At 42.2% G+C, this 19573-nt stretch overlaps 1 protein-coding gene across 1 annotated transcript; it reads right to left on the reverse strand.

Annotated features, from left to right (window-relative positions):
- Window positions 1-14420: 14420 nt before the first annotated feature.
- On the reverse strand, window positions 14421-15706 carry LORICRIN (loricrin cornified envelope precursor protein). The gene has a single exon (XM_019955389.2). It carries the CDS (start codon window positions 15704-15706, stop codon window positions 14660-14662), a length of 1047 nt encoding a protein of 348 aa, XP_019810948.2. The 3' UTR covers window positions 14421-14659.
- Between the last annotated feature and the right edge of the window lie 3867 nt (window positions 15707-19573).

A 19573-nucleotide genomic window follows, 5' to 3' on the forward strand; every position in this document is an offset into this window, starting at 1 on the left:
GATCTTGCTATTTCAAGGCAATTCTAGCCCCCCCTGATATTTGTCAATAAGCAGAATGCTCATTATACAAACATAAATTAAATGATAAGACTTTACAAAAAGCCCAATTAGAGCAACATAAAGTGTTTCAAAACTTTCCCACCATCCCTGCTCCGGCTGTCCCAAGCGCTTCTCCTCTTATAATGGGCATGAAATCAAAGGCACCCTCGATTTGAGGACAAGATAAATCTGATGACTATTCTTCTGATGCTCTCTTTGACACTAAAGCCAGCAATACTTTTTTTGATGACGATGATAAGCCACTAACACACACTCATATTTGTGAATACAGATGATCCACTTCACGACAAAAGCTTTCTGATTTACTGCCTTTGCAATCTCAAGTCTCTGAGGCATATGATCTTTTTGCCTTTCCTATGTTAAAAAATGTTAATGCTCAAAGATAACTAATACCTCAATATGGAGACATTGATTTTTCTCACATACAATAAATGAAAAAGTCTGTAACTATGTATGGCCCTCAGTCACCTTTCACTAAAGAACTTCTAAATGCTATGACATCTTCTATTAAAAATTTTATTCCTTATGATTGGCAAATTTTGATAAAAGCTCTTCTTAAACCAAGAGAATATCTTCAATAGATAATGTGGTTTCATGATGTAGCCCGAGATCATGCCAGTTCTAATGCTCAAGCTGGCACTCCCCCAAACTGAATTACTTTTAAAATGTTAACCATTACAGGGCAATTTAATTCAATGGAAGCTCAGATACAGTGCCCTCCTTTGTTACGTGAACAATTGAAAGAAATTGCCCTTGAAGCATGGGATCAAATTACTCCTCAAAGAAAACCTGAAGATAGCTACACAAAGATATTACAAGGGCCTAATGAAGCCTGTGCTGATTTTTTAGCTAGACTGGGAGTTATTATCTCCCATAATGTTGTCCGAGAGGAAGCAAAAGTACAATTAGAAAAACTGTTAACATATGAAAATGCGAATCAGGAATGTCAGAGAGCCATTGCTCCAATGCATGAGACCAGAAATGTTATTGATTATTTAAAGGCTTGTCACAATTTAGGATCAAAAACTTAGAAAATGCAAATGTTACTGAAGCAATGGCTGCTATCTTTAAAAAGAAAAATGAAAGATATTTTGTTTGTAGAGATAAGAGCCATTTAAAAAAGGATTGCCCAATTACTTCTTTTACCTTACATTTCTATTAACTCCTCTAATGATATACAGATAGATGGATTTGGTAATACTAATAAAAAAACACGGAGAAGGCAATGGCACCCCACTCCAGTACACTTGCCTGGTAAATCCCATGGACTGAGGAGCCTGGTGGGCTGCAGTCCATGGAGTCGCTAAGAGTCGGACACGACTGAGCGACTTCACTTTCACTTTTCACTTTCATGCATTGGAGAAGGAAATGGCAACCCACTCCAGTATTCTTGCCTGGAGAATCCCAGGGACGGGGGAGCCTGGTGGGCTGCGTTTATGGGGTCGCACAGAGTCGGACACAACTGAAGCGACTTAGCAGCAGCAGAATAAAAAACAATCCTTATGGACATCAATAGTATCTAAATATGTACGACCAAATATAAATATCAAAATTAATGACAAAAGATTTTCTGGTCTTCTTGCTACTGGATCTGATATTACTATTATTTCCAAACATTTATGGCCCAAATGTTGGCCTATATAGAGAATTTATTGCCGAATTGCAGGAGTTTTTCAAACCAAAGTACAAGAGGTTTATCAAAGTGTCCAGATATATCCACGTGAGGGACCAGAAGGCCAGCCTACAACATTATGACCTATGTGATAGATGCATCCTTTAATTTAATAGGAAGAGATTTACTTATGCAATGGCAAACTCAAATATATACTCCACATTTTCCCTAGGGGCCACTGCTCATTTAACAAATGATACAACTATTAAAATAACTTGGAAAAATGATGAGCCTATTTGGACAAAGCAGTGGCCCCTTACAAAAGAGAAATTAGAGGCTACTAAAGAACTTATAGATAAACAATTGAAATTAAAACATATTGAGGAATCTTATTCCCCTTGAAATTCTCCCATTTTTGTAATTAAAAAAAAAGGAAATCTAGCAAATGGTGTCTTTTAACAGATCTTCAAAAAGTTAATACATCTATGAAACCTATGGGTACATTACAACCAGAAATTCCATCACCTACCACTATTCCTCAGAACTGACATATTATTATTATAGATTTAAAAGAGTGCTGTTTACTATACCTTTACACCCTCTAGAGTGAGAGAGATTTTCGTTCTCTCTTCTTTATCCTAATCAGTCGGGCCTCATAAACGGTATCAACAGACTGTGTTGCCTCAAAAAGTGATGAATTCTCCCACCATATGTCAATATTATATAGCCAAAGCCCTTGAACCTGTGAGAAAACAATTTCCTGACTTTCTTGTTATTCATTACATGGATGATATATTGTTTTCGGCTCCATCTGTTTTAGAAACTCAACAAATGTTTGACGTAGCTCAAAAATGCTTAAGAGATTCTAGATTAATCATTGCCCCTGAAAAGTTTCAAACCTCTACACCTTACCATTACTTGAGATTTATTGTTAATAGACAACATATCACTCCCCAACTAACACAGATTCGTGTTGATAAATTATCAACCTTAAATGATTTTCAAAAACTTTTAGATGACATAAATTGGATTAGACCCTCTTTAGACATTGCAAATTATCAACTAATTTATTTAACACTTAAAAAGGAGATCCCGATTTAAATAGCCCTTGTTCACTTTCACAAGAGACACGAGAAGAACTCTGGTGCAAAATAAATTGCAAAAGCAGTTTCTTACTCGTATTAGTCTTGATTTACCTCTAGAGTTATTTATACTCCCCTCTCTCCATTCTCCCACAGGACTTCTTACCCAACAAGAATACCCGATAGAATGGATCTATACCCATTTTAGAGAGACAAGATCACTTACATCCTATCTTGATTTGATCACTCTAATCATTATCAATGGAAGAAATAGAGCTAAGACTCTAACAGGCTCCTATCCTCATAAAATTGTAATATCTATTAATAAATTTCAATTCGAGAATGCATTACAAACTTATAGCGATTTCCAAATAGCCTCTCTGGAATATTTTAGAGAAATTTCATTTCACTATCCTTCTAACAAACTCTGGAATTTCTTAAAAATACTGAATTTATTATCTCTCACATTGTCACATCATGACCTATACCTCAGTTCAGTTCAGTTCAGTTCAGTCACTCAGTCATGTCCAACTCTTTTCGACCCCATGAATTGCAGCACGCCCGGCCTCCCTGTCCATCACCAACTCCTGAAGTTCACCCAAACTCATGTGCATCCAGTCGGTGATGCCATCCAGCCATCTCATCCTCTGCTGTCCCCTTCTCCTCCTACCCCCAATCCCTCCCAGCATCAGAGTCTTTTCCAATGAGTCAACTCTTCGCATGAGGTGGCCAAAGTACTGGAGTTTCAGCTTTAGCATCATTCCTTCCAAAGAAATCCCAGGGCTGATCTCCTTTAGAATGGACTGGTTGGATCTCCTTGCAGTCCAAGGGACCCTCAAGAGCCTTCTCCAACACCACAGTTCAAAAGCATCAATTCTTCGGCACTCAGCTTTCTTCACAGTCCAACTCTCACATCCATACATGATCACTGGAAAAACCATAGCCTCGACTAGACGGACCTTTGTTGGCAAAGTAATGTCTCTGCTTTTGAATATGCCATCTAGGTTGGTCATAACGTTCCTTCCAAGGAGTAAGCGTCTTTTAATTTCATAGCTGCAATCTCCATTACCTCAAGCTGATATTTTCTATATAGATGGGACTAAAAACTCCAAAGCCTCATTCTGGTCTCTCAAAGAATACAAAGTCTTTTATACTAAATTTCACTCTGCTCAACAAAGTGAATTATATCCTCTCATTCATGTTATTCACCTACGTTCTTATCCTATTGATATAGTTTCTGACTCCTTATATTCAGTTTTGTATTAAGAAATATAGAAACTTCTACCATAAATTCTAATCAATCTATTATCCAACACCTTTTTCTTGAACGACAATCTATTATTAGGAACTGTACTTCCCCTATTTATATTACCCATATTCGAGCACATTCTTGTCTTCCTGGCCCTATGGCCCATGGCAATGAACAAGCTGATAAAGTTGTCTCTTTCGCTACTCCTAAAGACCAACATGCTCTATTAAACAATAATGTTGGCTCATTACATAAAATTTAGAAAATTCCACACCGACATGCTAAAACAATCATTAATAATTGCTCTACTTATAGGCCCATACATCTTCGACCCATTACACAAGATATCAATCCTCAAAGATTACAACCCCCCCAATGAACTATGGCAAATGGATGTAACTCATTGCTCTGAACTTTCTTTCTCTTCCTTCTTACATGTCTCGATTGATACAAATTCTTCTCTTATATGGGCCACACCTCTCTGAGGTGAAGAAGCTACACGACATTTTATAACCCACCTGTTCGCTTGCTTTGCAGTAATGGGAACACCTAATTCTATCAAAAGACAATGGCCTTGCCTATATTTCTAGGCAATTCAAACAATTTTACATTCATTTTCTATTAGACAGATTACAGACATTCCTTATAATCCACAAATACAAGACATAGTTAAACAAGCACATCACACACTGAAAGTACAAATAAAAAAAATTAAAAAAGGGGGGAATACACAGGAACACTTCTATCTTCCTTATCCAGAGCAGACTTTACTAGATTCCAATGCAATATATTCTCTAAGCCTATCAGTTCAGTTCAGTTCAGTTCAGTCACTCAGTCGTGTCTGACTCTTTGCAACCCTATGAATTGCAGCACGCCAGGCCTCTCTGTCCATCACCAACTCCCAGAGTTCACTCAAACTCATGTCCATCGAGTTGGTGATGCCATCCAGCCATCTCATCTTCTGTCGTCCCCTTCTCCTCCTGCCCCCAATCCCTCCCTGCATCAGAGTCTTTTCCAATGAATCAACTCTTCGTGGTGGCCAAAGTACTGGAGTTTCAGCTTTAGCATCATTCCTTCCAAAGAACACCCAGGGCTGATCTCCTTTAGAATGGACTGGTTGGATCTCCTTGCAGTCCAAGGGACTCTCAAGAGTCTTCTCCAACACCACAATTCAAAAGCATCAATTCTTCGGCATTCAGCTTTCTTCACAGTCCAGCTCTCACATCCATACGTGACCACAGGAAAAACCATAGCCTTGACTAGAAGGACCTTTTTTGGCAAAGTAATGTCTCTGCTTTTGAATATGCTATCTAGGTTGGTCATAACTTTCCTTCCAAGGAGTGTCTTTTAATTTCATGGCTGCATTCACCATTTAAGCCTTTAACTATTGTTAATACAGCTTTATTCGCTTTAATTTTTTTAAACTTACCACAAGGAGATATTTTGACAAAAGCAGAAAAATATTTTGAGGCACTGAAGGACACCTCCCTTCCTCTGCCCATTTGGTATCAAGATGGGTTGACCAAACAATGGAAATCTGGAAAATTAACATTACAGGGAAAAGGGTATGCTTGTATTTCTCCAGATGGATCCAACGAAATCAGTTGGCTCCCTCTTCGGAAAATCCGGCCCAGGGGAGCCAGCGACATTCAAGATAGAGAAGAAACAGCAAAATCCCCAGGAGGAGGAGTTTCCAGTACAAGCCATGGCGGCTTTAAAAATTTCCAAGAAACGCCACACTCGACGTCATCAACCTTATGATCTCCCTACTTGGGGACAGATAAAAACCCTTACTAATCAAGCTGAAAATCTGGTTTCTCAATAGGGAATACCTCGGAATCCTGAAAATATTTTTGTCGCTATGCTTGCTTTGCTTGCTTTTGCTTACTCCACTCAGGCTGACTTGATTAATCACACTTATTGGGCTTATATACCTACCCCCCCCCCCCCCCCCTGCTTTATTGCAGGTTGCAGAATGGACAGATATAGGACCGTTCGTATCCATTAATGACTGAACACATATGCTCCCTCTTTGGAGCTTGGAGGGGCCCTCTCATCCTGAGGAAGAAGGAAGACTAACATTTCTCTAATGTTCTTGCCTGGAGAATCCCAGGGACGGGGGAGCCTGGTGGGCTGCAGTCTACGTGGTCGCACAGAGTCGGACACGACTGAAGCGACTTAGCAGCAGAAGCAGCAGGCTATGAAATCCTTCCTTTATGCATGGGCCCAGTAGAATTATGTATTAATGTTAGTCGACAATCGTGGGCTTTCATCCTGCCTCCAAAAAAGAACTTCTGCACATTGCTTGGACTGTTTACTGCCCTGTCCATTTATAAGAACCATGTCAATACTACCAAAACTCTAGGAAAAGGACAAAAGTTGGAATGTAAGGGGTTTACTTACAAGGACTTTAAATATACTCCTCTTTATTGGGATAGATGTCAGTCTAAATCAGGGAAATAAATGTTTGTAGCCAATTACACCATTGTTGGTTGGGGACCACATGGTATATGGCTATCTAACTGCTCAGATGACATTAATAGTACTATATGTGATTATGTTACTCAAGTAGCATAGAAGATTACCAACAGTTCAATGAAACACTTCCATGACAAAAGACTCCTTGGCTGGCTTGATGGTGAAATGGCACCTTCTCGCCCTCAAATCATTCTCAATAAACAAATTGGGCCTGAACAACGGGACATCTGAAAACTTGCTGCAAGTACTGAAAAACTTGGAACTTGGACTAGATATTTCAGAGAGACCAGTCGTAGTCATAGTAATTATTCCTTCTGTTATAGTCATATACTTTATACAAGCTTGTGTTCCCCTTCCTTTTGTTATAGCCATAGGAAACTTACAATTTAATAAACTTTACATTGTGTGACCTGTATAGATTGCATATTGTATACTTGTCTTAATTCCTCTATTTCTCTAAAAAACAAATTCCTTTTGATCCTTCGATCTCGACGTAGTCTGTGGTTACCAGTAGATCTCCAACGACCCTGGGAAGAGGGTCCCATGGCAGGACTTGCTTCCCAGTTACTCACTAAATTACTCCGATGATCTAAACGATTCATTGGATGGTTAATTCTTAGCATTTTGGGGTTAATAGCCATTTGACCACTGCTGCTGTCGAAAGCATTGCTTTACAAACTTCAATTCAAACACAAAACTTTATTCAAAATTGGACTACAGATGCTCATAGTATGTGGGCCACTCAGGCTCAGATAGATAAAGTTCAGGATAAAATTTAGAAATTAAAAATATCCATTGGGTTGGAGACCAATTAATAGATTTACAAAAACAAATATTATTAAATTGTGATTGGAATTCTACTCAATTTTGTATCACTCCTGTTTGATTCAACCATAGTGCTTACAATTGGGAACAAATCATATTTCATCTGCAAGATATACATAATAAAACTTCCTTAAATGTACAATTGTTGCAAAAGGAAAGTTTTGAAACCTTTTCTAAGACTCTACCCTCTTCCAACTATTTGGAAATCTTAGCTGAACAGCTAAGTGATCAATTATCTGGGCTGGACCCTCGAGGATGGTTTCAAAGCATTACACATAGTATTGGATCTGGAACTATAATGCTGACAATTGTCCCGGTGATTATATTTGTAGTATACTGATGCCTTTCAAGAAAATCAGAGATACCAAAGGAATATTTCATGCAAAGATGGGCTCGATAAAGGACAGAAATGGTATGGACCTAATAGAAGCAGAAGATATTAAGAAGAGATGGCAAGAATACACAGAAGAACTGTACAAAAAAGATCTTCATGACCAAGATAATCACGATGGTGTGATCACTGACCTAGAGCCAGACATCCTGGAATGTGAAGTCAAGTGGGCCTTAGAAAGCATCACTATGAACAAAGCTAGTGGAGGTGATGGAATTCCAGTTGAGCTATTCCAAATCCTGAAAGATGATGCTGTGAAAGTGCTGCACTCAATATGCCAGCAAATTGGGAAAACTCAGCAGTGGCCACAGGACTGGAAAAGGTCAGTTTTCATTCCAATCCCAAAGAAAGGCACTGCCAAAGAATGCTCAAACTACTGCACAGTTGCAGTCATCTCTCATGCTAGTAAAGAAATGCTCAAAATTCTCCAAGCCAGGCTTCAGCAATACGTGAACCGTGAACTTCTAGATGTTCAAGCTGGTTTTAGAAAAGGCAGAGGAACCAGAGATCAAATTGCCAACATCCGCTGGATCATGGAAAAAGCAAGAGAGTTCCAGAAAAACATCTATTTCTGCTTTATTGACTGTGCCAAAGCCCTTGACTGTGTGGATCACAATCAACTGTGGAAAATTCTGAAAGAGATGGGAATACCAGACCTCTTGAGAAATTTGTATGCAGGTCAGGAAGCAACAGTTAGAACTGGACATGGAACAATAGACTGGTTCCAAATAGGAAAAGGTGTTCGTCAAGGCTGTATATTGTCACCCTGCTTATTTAACTTATATGCAGAGTACATCATGAGAAACGCTGGACTGGAAGAAACACAAGCTGGAATCAAGATTGCTGGGAGAAATATCAGTAACCTCAGATATGCAGATGACACCACCGTTATGGCAGAAAGTGAAGAGGAACTCAAAAGCCTCTTGATGAAGGTGAAAGAGGAGAGTGAAAAAGTTGGCTTAAAGCTCAACATTCAGAAAACTAAGATCATGGCATCTGGTCCCATCACTTCATGGCAAATAGATGGGGAAACAGTGGAAACAGTGTCAGACTTTATTTTTTTGGGCTCCAAAATCACTGCAGATGGTGACTGCAGCCATGAAATTAAAAGACACTTATTCCTTGGAAGGAAAGTTATGACCAACCTAGATAGCATATTCAAAAGCAGAGACATTACTTTGCCAACAAAGGTCCATCTAGTCAAGGCTATGGTTTTTCCAGTGGTCATGTATGGATGTGAGAGTTGGACTGTGAAGAAGGCTGAGCGCCAAAGAACTGATGCTTTTGAACTGTGGTGTTGGAGAAGACTCTTGAAAGTCCCTTGGACTGCAAGGAGATCCAACCAGTCCTTTTGGAAGGAGATCAGCCCTGGGATTTCTTTGGAAGGAATGATGCTGAAGCTGAAACTCCAGTACTTTGGCCACCTCATGTGAAGAGTTGACTCATTGGAAAAGACTCTGATGCTGGGAGGGATTGGGGGCAGGAGGAGAAGGGGACGACAGAGGATGAGATCGCTGGATGGCATCACTGACTCGATGGATGTGAGTCTGGGTGAACTCCGGGAGTTGGTAATGGACAGGGAGGCCTGGTGTGCTGCGATTCATGGGGTTGCAAAGAGTCGGACATGACTGAGCAACTAATCTGATCTGATCTGATCCGATGCCTTTCAACTAAAATTGTTCAAACTAAAATTGGTGAGGGCCTTCTTCACAAAAGTATCTACAGTCACCCCCAATTGTGAAAAAATAAAAAACAGGGAATTGTCAGGGGATGTTCAGCTTTAAGTGATCCAATATGTTATTCTTTTCTTTTGTGTGCTGTTTCTCAAGGATTCTCCATTCCTTGTCAGTTCCTTGAAAACAGGAACGAGCAGAGTTGTGCGGAATTCTCAGGACTGAGGTCATGAGAGAGGGCACATGCTTGGATTCCTTTCAATGACTCCCTTCAGTGACCTTACTTAAATGTAATCTATTCAGTTATGTCCCTCTTACTCAGGACATGGAATGCTTTCCGGCCCTTTGAAGACTGTTATTTGCTTGGCTTTGTTTTTGCTGTTTTTTTTTTTTTTTTTTTTTTAACTGCCTAAAGCTGCCTTGTATGAAGATATATAAACATGCATTTCTGCAAATAAAGCACCTTTGTTTCACTCGAGACTTGAGTCCCCTGCATCCCTCTTCTTGTCAACTCCAGTCCCCAGGTCCTGGTCTATAAAGACCATGACAGTGACTCTATAAATAGAAGAGCTGAAGAGGGATAATCTGTCTTTTTGTCCCTAGCAGTGACTGGGTAGGGAGGATACCTTGGCTTCTTGAGGCAGCAGATATGTTGCTTTGAGTAAATCAGTGTTAGCTTTTGCCTTGAGCTGGTAGACTTAGGATACGAAATAGGGCCTGCAGAGTTCCTGACCAGACTGATGTTTTACATCTCTTTTGAGGGCTATACAATCAACAGAGCAACAGTAGCTTCTTCCTTGTTAATGGGAATGCATCCTGTGTTTCCTCATGATCTCTCTGGTGCTGGTATTTAACATTTTAATATAATGTAACACATGCTTACGTTATATTTTCTTAAGTTGGCTAAAGCTCTATGAGAGCAAGAAATAGCTCCTCTACTTCCTGCGGCCCCTACACGTACTTAGTAAACGGTCTTACACACTGTAGAGGCTCATAAATATCTGATAGGACTGCTTTTTCTGCTGTGAGTCGGGGTGACTTGAGTTGCTTCTAATGTGCAGACACCTACTTTTAGACCTTGAAGACTAGGCTACAGATTATGAGAGACGGCATCTTCTCAGGGCAGTCCTGTCTGTAAAAATTTTTTTAATAGAGATATAGTTTGTATACAATGTTGTATTAGTTTCAGGTATATAGCAAAGTGATTCAGTTATATGTATATATATACACATTCATGTTTAGATTATTTTCCATTATAGGTTATTACAAGCTATTGAATCTATTCCCTGTGCTATACAGTAGGTCCTTGTTGGTTGTCTACTCCATATATTGTAGTGTATATATATTTTAATCCAAAATTCCTGATTTATCTCCCTCTTTCCCCTGTGGTAACCATAAGTTTGTTTTCTATGTCTGTGAGTCTATTTCTGTTTTGTAAATAAGTTCATTTGTATCGTTTTTAAAGATTCCATTTATAGGTGATATCATATGATATTTGTCTTTCTCTTTCCGGCTTATTTCACTTAGTATGATAATCTCTAGGTCCATTCATGTTGCTGTAAATGGAATTATTTCATTCTTTTTTATGACAGTAATATTCTGACAAGTACATATATCACATCTTCTTTATGGATTCATCTGTCGAGGGATACTTAGGTTTCTTCCAAGTTTTAGCTATTGTAAATAGTGCTGCTATGAACACTGGGATGCATGTATCTTTTCAAATTATAGTTTTCTCTGGATATAGTCCCAAGAATGGGATCATTGGATCATGCAGTAATTCCAATTTTACTTTTTAAAGGAGCCTCCATACTGTTCTCCATAGTGGCTGTACCAATTTACATTCCCACTCACACTGTAAAAAGGTTCATTTTTCTGCACTGACCCCAGCATTTATTTGTAGAATTTTTGATGATGGCCCTTCTGACTGTATGAGGTGTTACCTCCTGGTAGTTTTGATTTGTATTTCTTTACTAATTAATGATGCTGAGCACCTTTTCATGTGCCTGTTGACCATCAGTATGCCTGCTTGGGAGAAATGTCTGATTAGATCTTCTGTCCATTTTTGATTGGGCTTTTTTTTTTTTTTTGATATTGAGCTGTATGAGCTGTTTGTACATTTTGGAAATTAATTCCTTGTTGGTCGCATAGTTTACAAATACTTCCTCACAGTCTGTAGGTTATTTTTTGTTTTGTTTATGCTTTCCTTTGCTGTGCAAAAGCTTTTAAGTTCAATTAGGTCCCATTTGTTTACATTTGTTTTTATTTCCATTACTCTAGGAGATGGTTAAAACTCAACATTCAAAAAACTAAGATCATGGCATCCAGTCCCATCACTTCATGGCAAATAGATGGAAAAACAATGGAAACAGTGACAGACTATTTTCTTGGGCTCTAAAAATCACTGCAGATGGTGACTGCAGCCATGAAATTAAAAGATGCTTGCTCTTTGGGAGAAAAGTTATGACCAACCTAGACAGCATATTAAAAAGCAGAGACATTACTTTGCCGACAAAGGTCTGTCTAGTCAAAACTATGGTTTTTCCAATAGTCATGTATGAATGTGAGAGTTGGACCATAAAGAAAGCTGAGTGCCAAAGAATTGATACCTTTGAACTGTGGTGTTGGAGAGTCTCTTGGACTGCAAGGAGATCCAACCAGTCAATCCTCAAGGAAGTAAGTCCTGAATATTCATTGGAAGGACTGATGCTGAAGCTGAAACTCCAATACTTTGGCTACCTGATGTGAAGAACTGACTCACTGGCAAAGACCCTGATGCTGGAAAAGACTGAAGGCAGGATGAGAAGGAGATGACAGAGGATGAGATGGTTGGATGGCATCACTGATTTGATGGACATGAGTTTCAGCAAGCTCTGGGAGTTGGTGATGGACAGGGAAGCCTGGTATGCTGCAGTCCATGGGGGTCACAAAGAGTCGGACACAACTGAGCGACTGAACTGAACTGAGGAGACGGTTCCAAAAAAAGATCATTGTGACTTATGTCAAAGAGGGTTCTGCCTATATTTTCCCAGGAGTTTTAGAGTACTCAGTCTTACATTTAGATCTTTAATCAGTTTTGAGTTTATTTTTGCATATGATGTTAGAGAATGTTCTGGTTTCATTATTTCACATGTAGCTGTCCAGTTTTCCCAGCACCACACTTGTTGAAGAGACTGTCTCTTCTCCACTGTATATTCTTCCCTCCATTGTTGTAGATTGTGTGCATGCTCATTGTAAATGGAATTATTCTTTTCTATGGCTGAGTAATAGTCCATCACATATATATATATATATATGTGTGTGTGTGTGTGTATGAGATATATATATTACATCTTCTTTATCCATTGTTCTGTCAATGGACACTTAGGTTGCTTCCAAATCTTAGCTATTGTAAATAGTGCTAACTCTTTGCAACCCTTTGGACTGTGGCCTGCCAGCCTCTTCTGTCCATGGGATTTTTCGTGTTAAATTTTATCAAAAGCCTTTTTCTATATCTATTGAGATGATCATATGGTTTTTATTCTTCAATTTGTTAATGTGGTGTATCACATTGTTTGACTTATAGATGTTGAAAAATTCTTGCATTCCTGAGATAAATCCCACTTGATTGTGGCATATGATCCTTTTAATATATTGTTGGAGTTGTTTTGGTAGTATTTTGTTGAGGAATTTTACATCTATGTTCATTAGTGATACTGATCTACAATTTTTTTTTTGGTGATATCTTTGTTTGGTTTTCATATTAAGGTGATGGTGGCCTCAGAGAATTAGTTCGGAAGTATTCTTTCCTCTGCAATATTTTGGAATAGATGGGCTTCCCTTGTGGCTCAGCTGGTAAAGAATCTGCCTGCAATGTGGGAGACCTGGGTTCGACCCCTGGGTTGGAAAGATCCCCTGGAGAAAGGAACGGCTACCCACTCCAGTATTCTGGCCTGGAGAATTCTATGGATTGTATAGACCATGGGGTCACATAAAGTCAGACACAACTGAGTGACTTTCACTTTTCAGAGGAATAGGTGTTAACTCTTTGAATGTTTTATAGAATTTACCTGTGAAGATATCTGGTCCTGGACTTCTGTTTGTTGGGAGTTTTAAAATTGCTGATTCAATTTCAGTACTGGTAATTGGTCTGTTGATATTTTCTACTTCTTCTTGGTTCAGTCTTCAGAAATTATATCTTTGTCCAGTTTCCTGGAGGTTGTCCATTTTATTGGCATATCATTGCCCATAGTAGTCTCTTATGATCTTTTTCCCCCCAAATTTTCCTTACTTAAAAAAAATATGTATATTTATTTGGCTGCATTCGGTCTTCAGCCGTGGCACATGTGGCATGAGGGATCTACCAGGGATGGGACCTGAGTCCCTCGCATTGCAAGGCAGAGTCTTAACCACTGGGCCACTAGGGAAGTCCCTCCTGTGATGTCGTGTATTTCTGTGGTGTCAGTTGTAACTTCTCCTTTTTCATTTCTGATTTTATTGACTTGGGCTCTCTCTCTCTTTTTTTTTTCTTGGTGAGTTTGGTTAAAGGTTTATGAATTTTGTTCTTTTCAAAGAACCAGCTTTTAGTTTCATTGATCTTTTCTCTCCTTTTTTTTTAGTTTTTATTTCATTTATTTCTGCTCTGATCTGTATAATTTCTTTCCTTCTACCATTTTAGGATTTTCGTTGTTCTTCTTTTTCTAGTTGCTTCGGGAATAGGGCAGCCTTGTCTTTAAAAAAAAAAAAAAAAAAAAAATCACTGAGCTCAAAGAAGAGACCCATGATTGCTACCGAACCTATCGGGTACCGTTTACTGAAGTCTCTTCCCAGGATTTTTGTGCTTTGGGATCACCTTATGATTTTACACCATAAATCAGATAATTCATGCCTTTGGTCCTTGGTTGCCAGCCATTCTCCCCTCCCCTGCTGACTCTCATCTAACCACCCACTCTCCCCCAACAGAATAAATATTGTTGCGTGAACGTCCCTATGGATGAATGGAGTGGATAAAAGGAGAATGGGATGGAACGAATGAACTTAGAAGCTGCAAAGATGCCTGGAAACGCAGAAATTCTCATGAATTGCAAATTTATTGACTGAGAAGGTACTGGAATTAGGAGGTAGTTGTACAGAAACTAGGGAGGGAAAACTGCAGAACAAGACGCAGCTCCAGAGCTCAGTGGCTTCTTATGGTGCATTCAGATGTGAAGGGCTGAGAAACCTCAGGGCAATATCATGAGAGCGGTAAGCCCATCGACGCCCACGGAGAACACCTCCAGCCTCTTCGTCTCCGTGGAGTCCGGGGGGGCCTTACTTGCCTGGCCAGGTAGGCGCCTGCTTCTGCTGGGTCTGATGGCAGACTGGGACGCCCTTGCCGCCCCCGGAAGCACCCCCGGAGGAGCCGCCGCCGCAGCCGGAACCGCTGCCGTCCCCACCGCTAGAGATGCAGCCGCCGCCGCCCCCGGAGGAGCCTCCCAGGCAGACGGATCCACTGCCGCCGCCACCGCTGGAAAAGCAGCCGCTGACCCCGGAGGAACCGCCGCCGCAGCCGGCGCCGGATGAGCCTCCTCCGTAGCTCTGCTGGGGCAAGCACGGGGTCTGGGAGGTCTGGGAGGACGAGAAGTATCCGGAGCCACCCCCGGAGGAGATCCCGCCGCAGCCGGAGCCGCCCCCAGAGGAGATGGCCCCGCAGCCGCCCCCGGAGGAGATGCCGCCGCAGCCGGAGCCGTCCCCGGAGGAGATTACGCCGCAGGCAGAGCCGCCCCCGGAGGAGACTCCGCCGCAGCCGGAGCCGCCCCCACTAGAGACGCCTCCGTAGCTCTGGCACTGGACCTGCTGGCCGGAGGAGCCACCGCCGCCGCTGGAGTAGCAGACGGTACCCGAGGAGCCGCCGCCGCTGGAGTGGCAGACGGTACCGGAGGAGACGCCGCCGCTGGGGTAGCAGACGGTACCGGAGGAGCCGCCGCCGCTGGAGTGGCAGACGGTACCGGAGGAGACGCCGCCGCTGGGGTAGCAGACGGTACCGGAGGAGCCGCCGCCGCTGGAGTGGCAGATGGTACCGGAGGAGCCGCCGCCGCTGGGGTAGCAGACGGTACCGGAGGAGCCGCCGCCGCTGGGGTAGCAGACGGTACCGGAGGAGCCGCCGCCGGAGGAGTAGCCTTCGCAGCCGGAGCTGCCGCCGCCCCCGGAATACTTGATACTTCCACCTGAGCAGCCGCCGCCGCCACCACCCCCGGAGCTGCCGCAGCTACCAGAGCCACCGCCGCCGCCGCTATAGAAGACGCCGCCGCTGCCGCCAGAGGTTTTCCCACAGCCCACTGGGGGCTGAGGGGTGGGCTGCTTTTTCTGGTGAGACATCTTGTCTAAGGAGGAACAGAACCCTGGAAGGAGAGCAGAGAGCATCAGTGGGCCAGCTGCAAAAGGATGCGGCGGCAGAGGCAGCTGCATCCATGGAAACGTCCATCATCCTCTGAGCAGCACTGCCTCCGCCAGGCTTGATGCTCTTTCTGATCGGATTGGGAAGAGCATTCAGCTGGGACTCCTGGATTAGTGCTTTTAGAAAAGTGTTGTGTTTCTCCTGAGAAAGTCTTTACCAAGTTTTAAATAGCCCACTTAGTGGTACCCATTTCTCTTTCTTTCCCAGCTTTGCTTCAGGCCTCTGCTGTGTGATCTCCCGGCAAACGACCCACACATTTTCTGTTTCATTTCCTGTAAAATGAGATGGGTCGAATATTTCACTCCTTGTTCTCTGATCCCAACACTGAATGCAAATGGAAAATTACCACAAACCTCCACCTAGGGTAGGGGATTTTATCCACTCCTGGGACAACAGAGGGAGGTTTGTTCCAATGCTAGAGGGCTGTTGCACCCCATTCTTTGCAAAACAGAATTAGTTTAAACTCTTGGTCTGTTCCACTGACCTCAGCCATGATCACCCACCAGTTACCAGAAAAGGCAGTCTTCCCCATTTTCCTGTCTGGAAACAGGAGAAAGGATCCCAGTGATCCTTTGGACCAACATCTCTGACTAGGAGATATCAAGCAGTGCTTGCCAAGGAGGCAAGCTGGGTTGAGGGGACCAAACTAGCAGGAATTGTGTCCAGCATCTCACAAGTCATTTCCCTCTCAGAACATCTTGTGTAAAACAAGCAATGGGTTCTTATGACTGCTAACATCTCCCCATCTGCAGCATCCTCTGAATCATTCTTCCTGTTCTCTGAAAGTACACTCAACCTCTCTTCCTTACAAATTCACAAAGTCCATCCAGCCCATCCACAGGCTGCTGGGACAGTCTCTGCAGAATGCACTTCTATGCCGGGGACAGGCCATGTCTCTTATGGGGTGCCAGAGAGACAGGAAGATAGTCTTGTCTTTGTGGCATTTACATTTTGGCCAGATCAGAAACACCATCTGTACAGCAGTAGCTCAGCTCTCTTTCCTGCCTGAAGCCCCTCTGAACACGGATGCAGTTGAAGAGCAGAGGTCCTGTAGGTCCTAAAGGGGAGAGAGGCCTTGCCCACCTGTCCCCTGGTCCACCTAGCCCATGCAAGCCTGGGCGAGACCGACTTGGAAGATGAGAGCCAGTAGAACTCACACTTACCCAAAGCACCAGGAAGGATGAGTGAGGAGAGGAGATGCTTGCTGGCTGTGTGAGGAGCACTGGAGCTTCTGAGGTTTTATACTCTCTCTGAGTTCTGACTCATCAGCTATCGATCTGGACCAGCCTTTCATGTTTGGCCTCAGTTACGTGACCTTTGGCTGTCACCCCACCTCCCTGTGATTGTAGTCATGGGGTGACCCATTCATGAAGATTTTGGCATTCTTGAGATGGGCAGCCTCCTGTATGACTAGCCCCTTCTCTGATGCAAATGTGAAGCAGGCTGGCTAGCAGGGATGGTCAGCCAGAGTGGATATTAGACATTGTTTGTAAAACTCCTGGCATGGGGCACATGCCATCACCAGAGGGCTGTGCTTCAGGAATAGGTCTCAGACTCTTCAAGCAACCTGAGAGAGTCCCACTGGAGTTCTTAGTCTTTGGTCCAAGAAGTAGGAATTTTCACATCCCACTCTTTGGCTCCTGGTCCTATTGCTTGGAACCTCTTAGAATTTTAGAGAGGTGCTGTTTCTTCTTTGCCAAGTTTCTCCCCCGGGGTTTCACATGAGCCTCACTGGGATGTTCCTGTCTTGCTTCCTGTAGAGAGAGTGTGTAAGCACCTAGCACCCACTTCTGGGTTGCACAGCATGGACAGCGCCATAAGTAATGGGGCACTGGTCGCAGTTTTGATTTACTCCTGAAGACAATGAATGTCTAAAACTACTGATCTTTACTATTGACTTTCCTTGTAGAAGAACAAGCTAAAGAGATAGACCGTGTGGTTCTTCCCACCAAGGCCATTCAGCTCTGGGGTCTTGTCTTGTGTGGTAGCACTGACCTCAGTGTAAGAGGCAGCCATGGAATGGAATGGACTTGAGATTAGGTGGCTGGATTTGGGTGCTCCCTGTGCTACTTGCCAGCTGTATCACCTTGGGTAAAGTCACAGTACCTTATGCAGTGCCTACACACCGGGGGCACTTGGTAAGCATTCGTTGATTATTGAACAAACTTTCTGATACTCAGTTACCTTGTCTATCAAATAAGAATGGTAATTGTTGTTTTACTGAAACCGTGAGGGAGTCCACAGATGGCGTGAGGCAAGCTCTTATCTAGGAAAATAACTTGGAAATTCCTGGCTGACCCTGGACCAGTAGCATCAACTCTGTGTATGAGAAACAGCATTTTGTCCTCTTCTTTCATCATTGGAGCTCAACTGCTATTGTTTCAGATATCACATTTGAAGTTAGTTCCACCCAGATACGTGTTGAAATGACAGCTCCAATAATACATTGACGGTTAATTATGGTGGCGTTTTAATGATCTGCATGATCTGATTAGACTGTGGCCTTCAGAAACTGGTGGCACTAGTTCAGTTTGGAGAGCATGAACCCAGGTGAGCCCAGGAGGAGCCCAGGTGCTCCCCTCCTGAGAGAATACCCAGGAGGGAGAAGTCCGGATCTGCTGGAGAAAGCATGTTTCAACTTGAAGCTGAAGCATCATGGAGGTTTTGGAGGGGGAAAAAAAAAGGCTCCAACTAGCTGTGGGTATAATAAAAGACACATAATAAAGGACCGCTTTATTTTGTTGGGTTCACTGGAGAAGAGGAGATGTGGACCAGGTTCCCACACTGATCTGTGGACCCATGTCGGCCCCTTCCTGTGTGTACCCTAGTCCTCAGGAAAATGTAAGTAAAAAGATGCCAGCAGACGGTTTGTGAGAAGGAAAGTCTAATTCAGAAATCATGAGCCTCTTACCTTTTTTGGGCGTATATTAAGGCTTCGTTCCTTTTAAAAGTGATGTTGACAAGAGGTCCAAGTTGTTTCTTTCATGTCCTTATTTGTCAAAATGAGAATTTGGCTATCATATTATTCAGCTATCACAGTTTTTATGAGGGCGATGTTACTTCTTTATGAAATTCTAAAGTTTGGGAACCTCAAGTGCAGGGGACTCCAAAGAGCTAATAATCTTGAAATTGCCTGTATTAGTTTGGAGCATTTATGTTCTTATAAGAAAGATATGATATTTTCTTTCTATCAGATTTAATATCCTAATGCTTTATTCATTAATCCAGCCAACTGTTTTGCCGAAAGCTTCAACTTTCGTTTCAGGTTTGAAAGATTTGTTAACAAAAGAAACTACTTGTTAAACACAAATAAATAATTTCAATATTTAATAGAGAATTATCTAACTTACTTTCAATATGCAATCATTAAAAGAAGAGAGATATAGAAACAGTAGAGGAATGTAATAGCACATACATCACCCAACTGGGACCAAGTAGCATCCAGATTCAAACTGTGCTGGAAAGCCCCACCAACCCCACCAGTAACAGCAATCTGGAGTCTCAGTTGGAAAAAGATACTGGACGACGCATCCACCCTACGGGTGAGACTTCAAAATTGCAGTTTTGGGGGGTCCCGCTTATAATTCCAGGCCACAAACTGATACCGTCATCAGTTTGTGAACAAATTGCAGCTCTGGTTTCACATTAATCTTTTTTTTTTTACAATACTGTTTGTTTTATCTTGTGAGTCAGAGGGTTTTGTTAAGCCCCAGGTGTGGTTGGCTAGACTTCCTCCAGGGGCTCAAGAATTCTAAAACCTGCTCCCTGTCTTTTCTATATTGCCGCTG

The sequence above is a fragment of the Bos indicus genome, chromosome 3 (assembly GCF_029378745.1).
Source record: "Bos indicus isolate NIAB-ARS_2022 breed Sahiwal x Tharparkar chromosome 3, NIAB-ARS_B.indTharparkar_mat_pri_1.0, whole genome shotgun sequence".
NCBI classification, from domain to species: Eukaryota; Metazoa; Chordata; class Mammalia; order Artiodactyla; family Bovidae; genus Bos; species Bos indicus.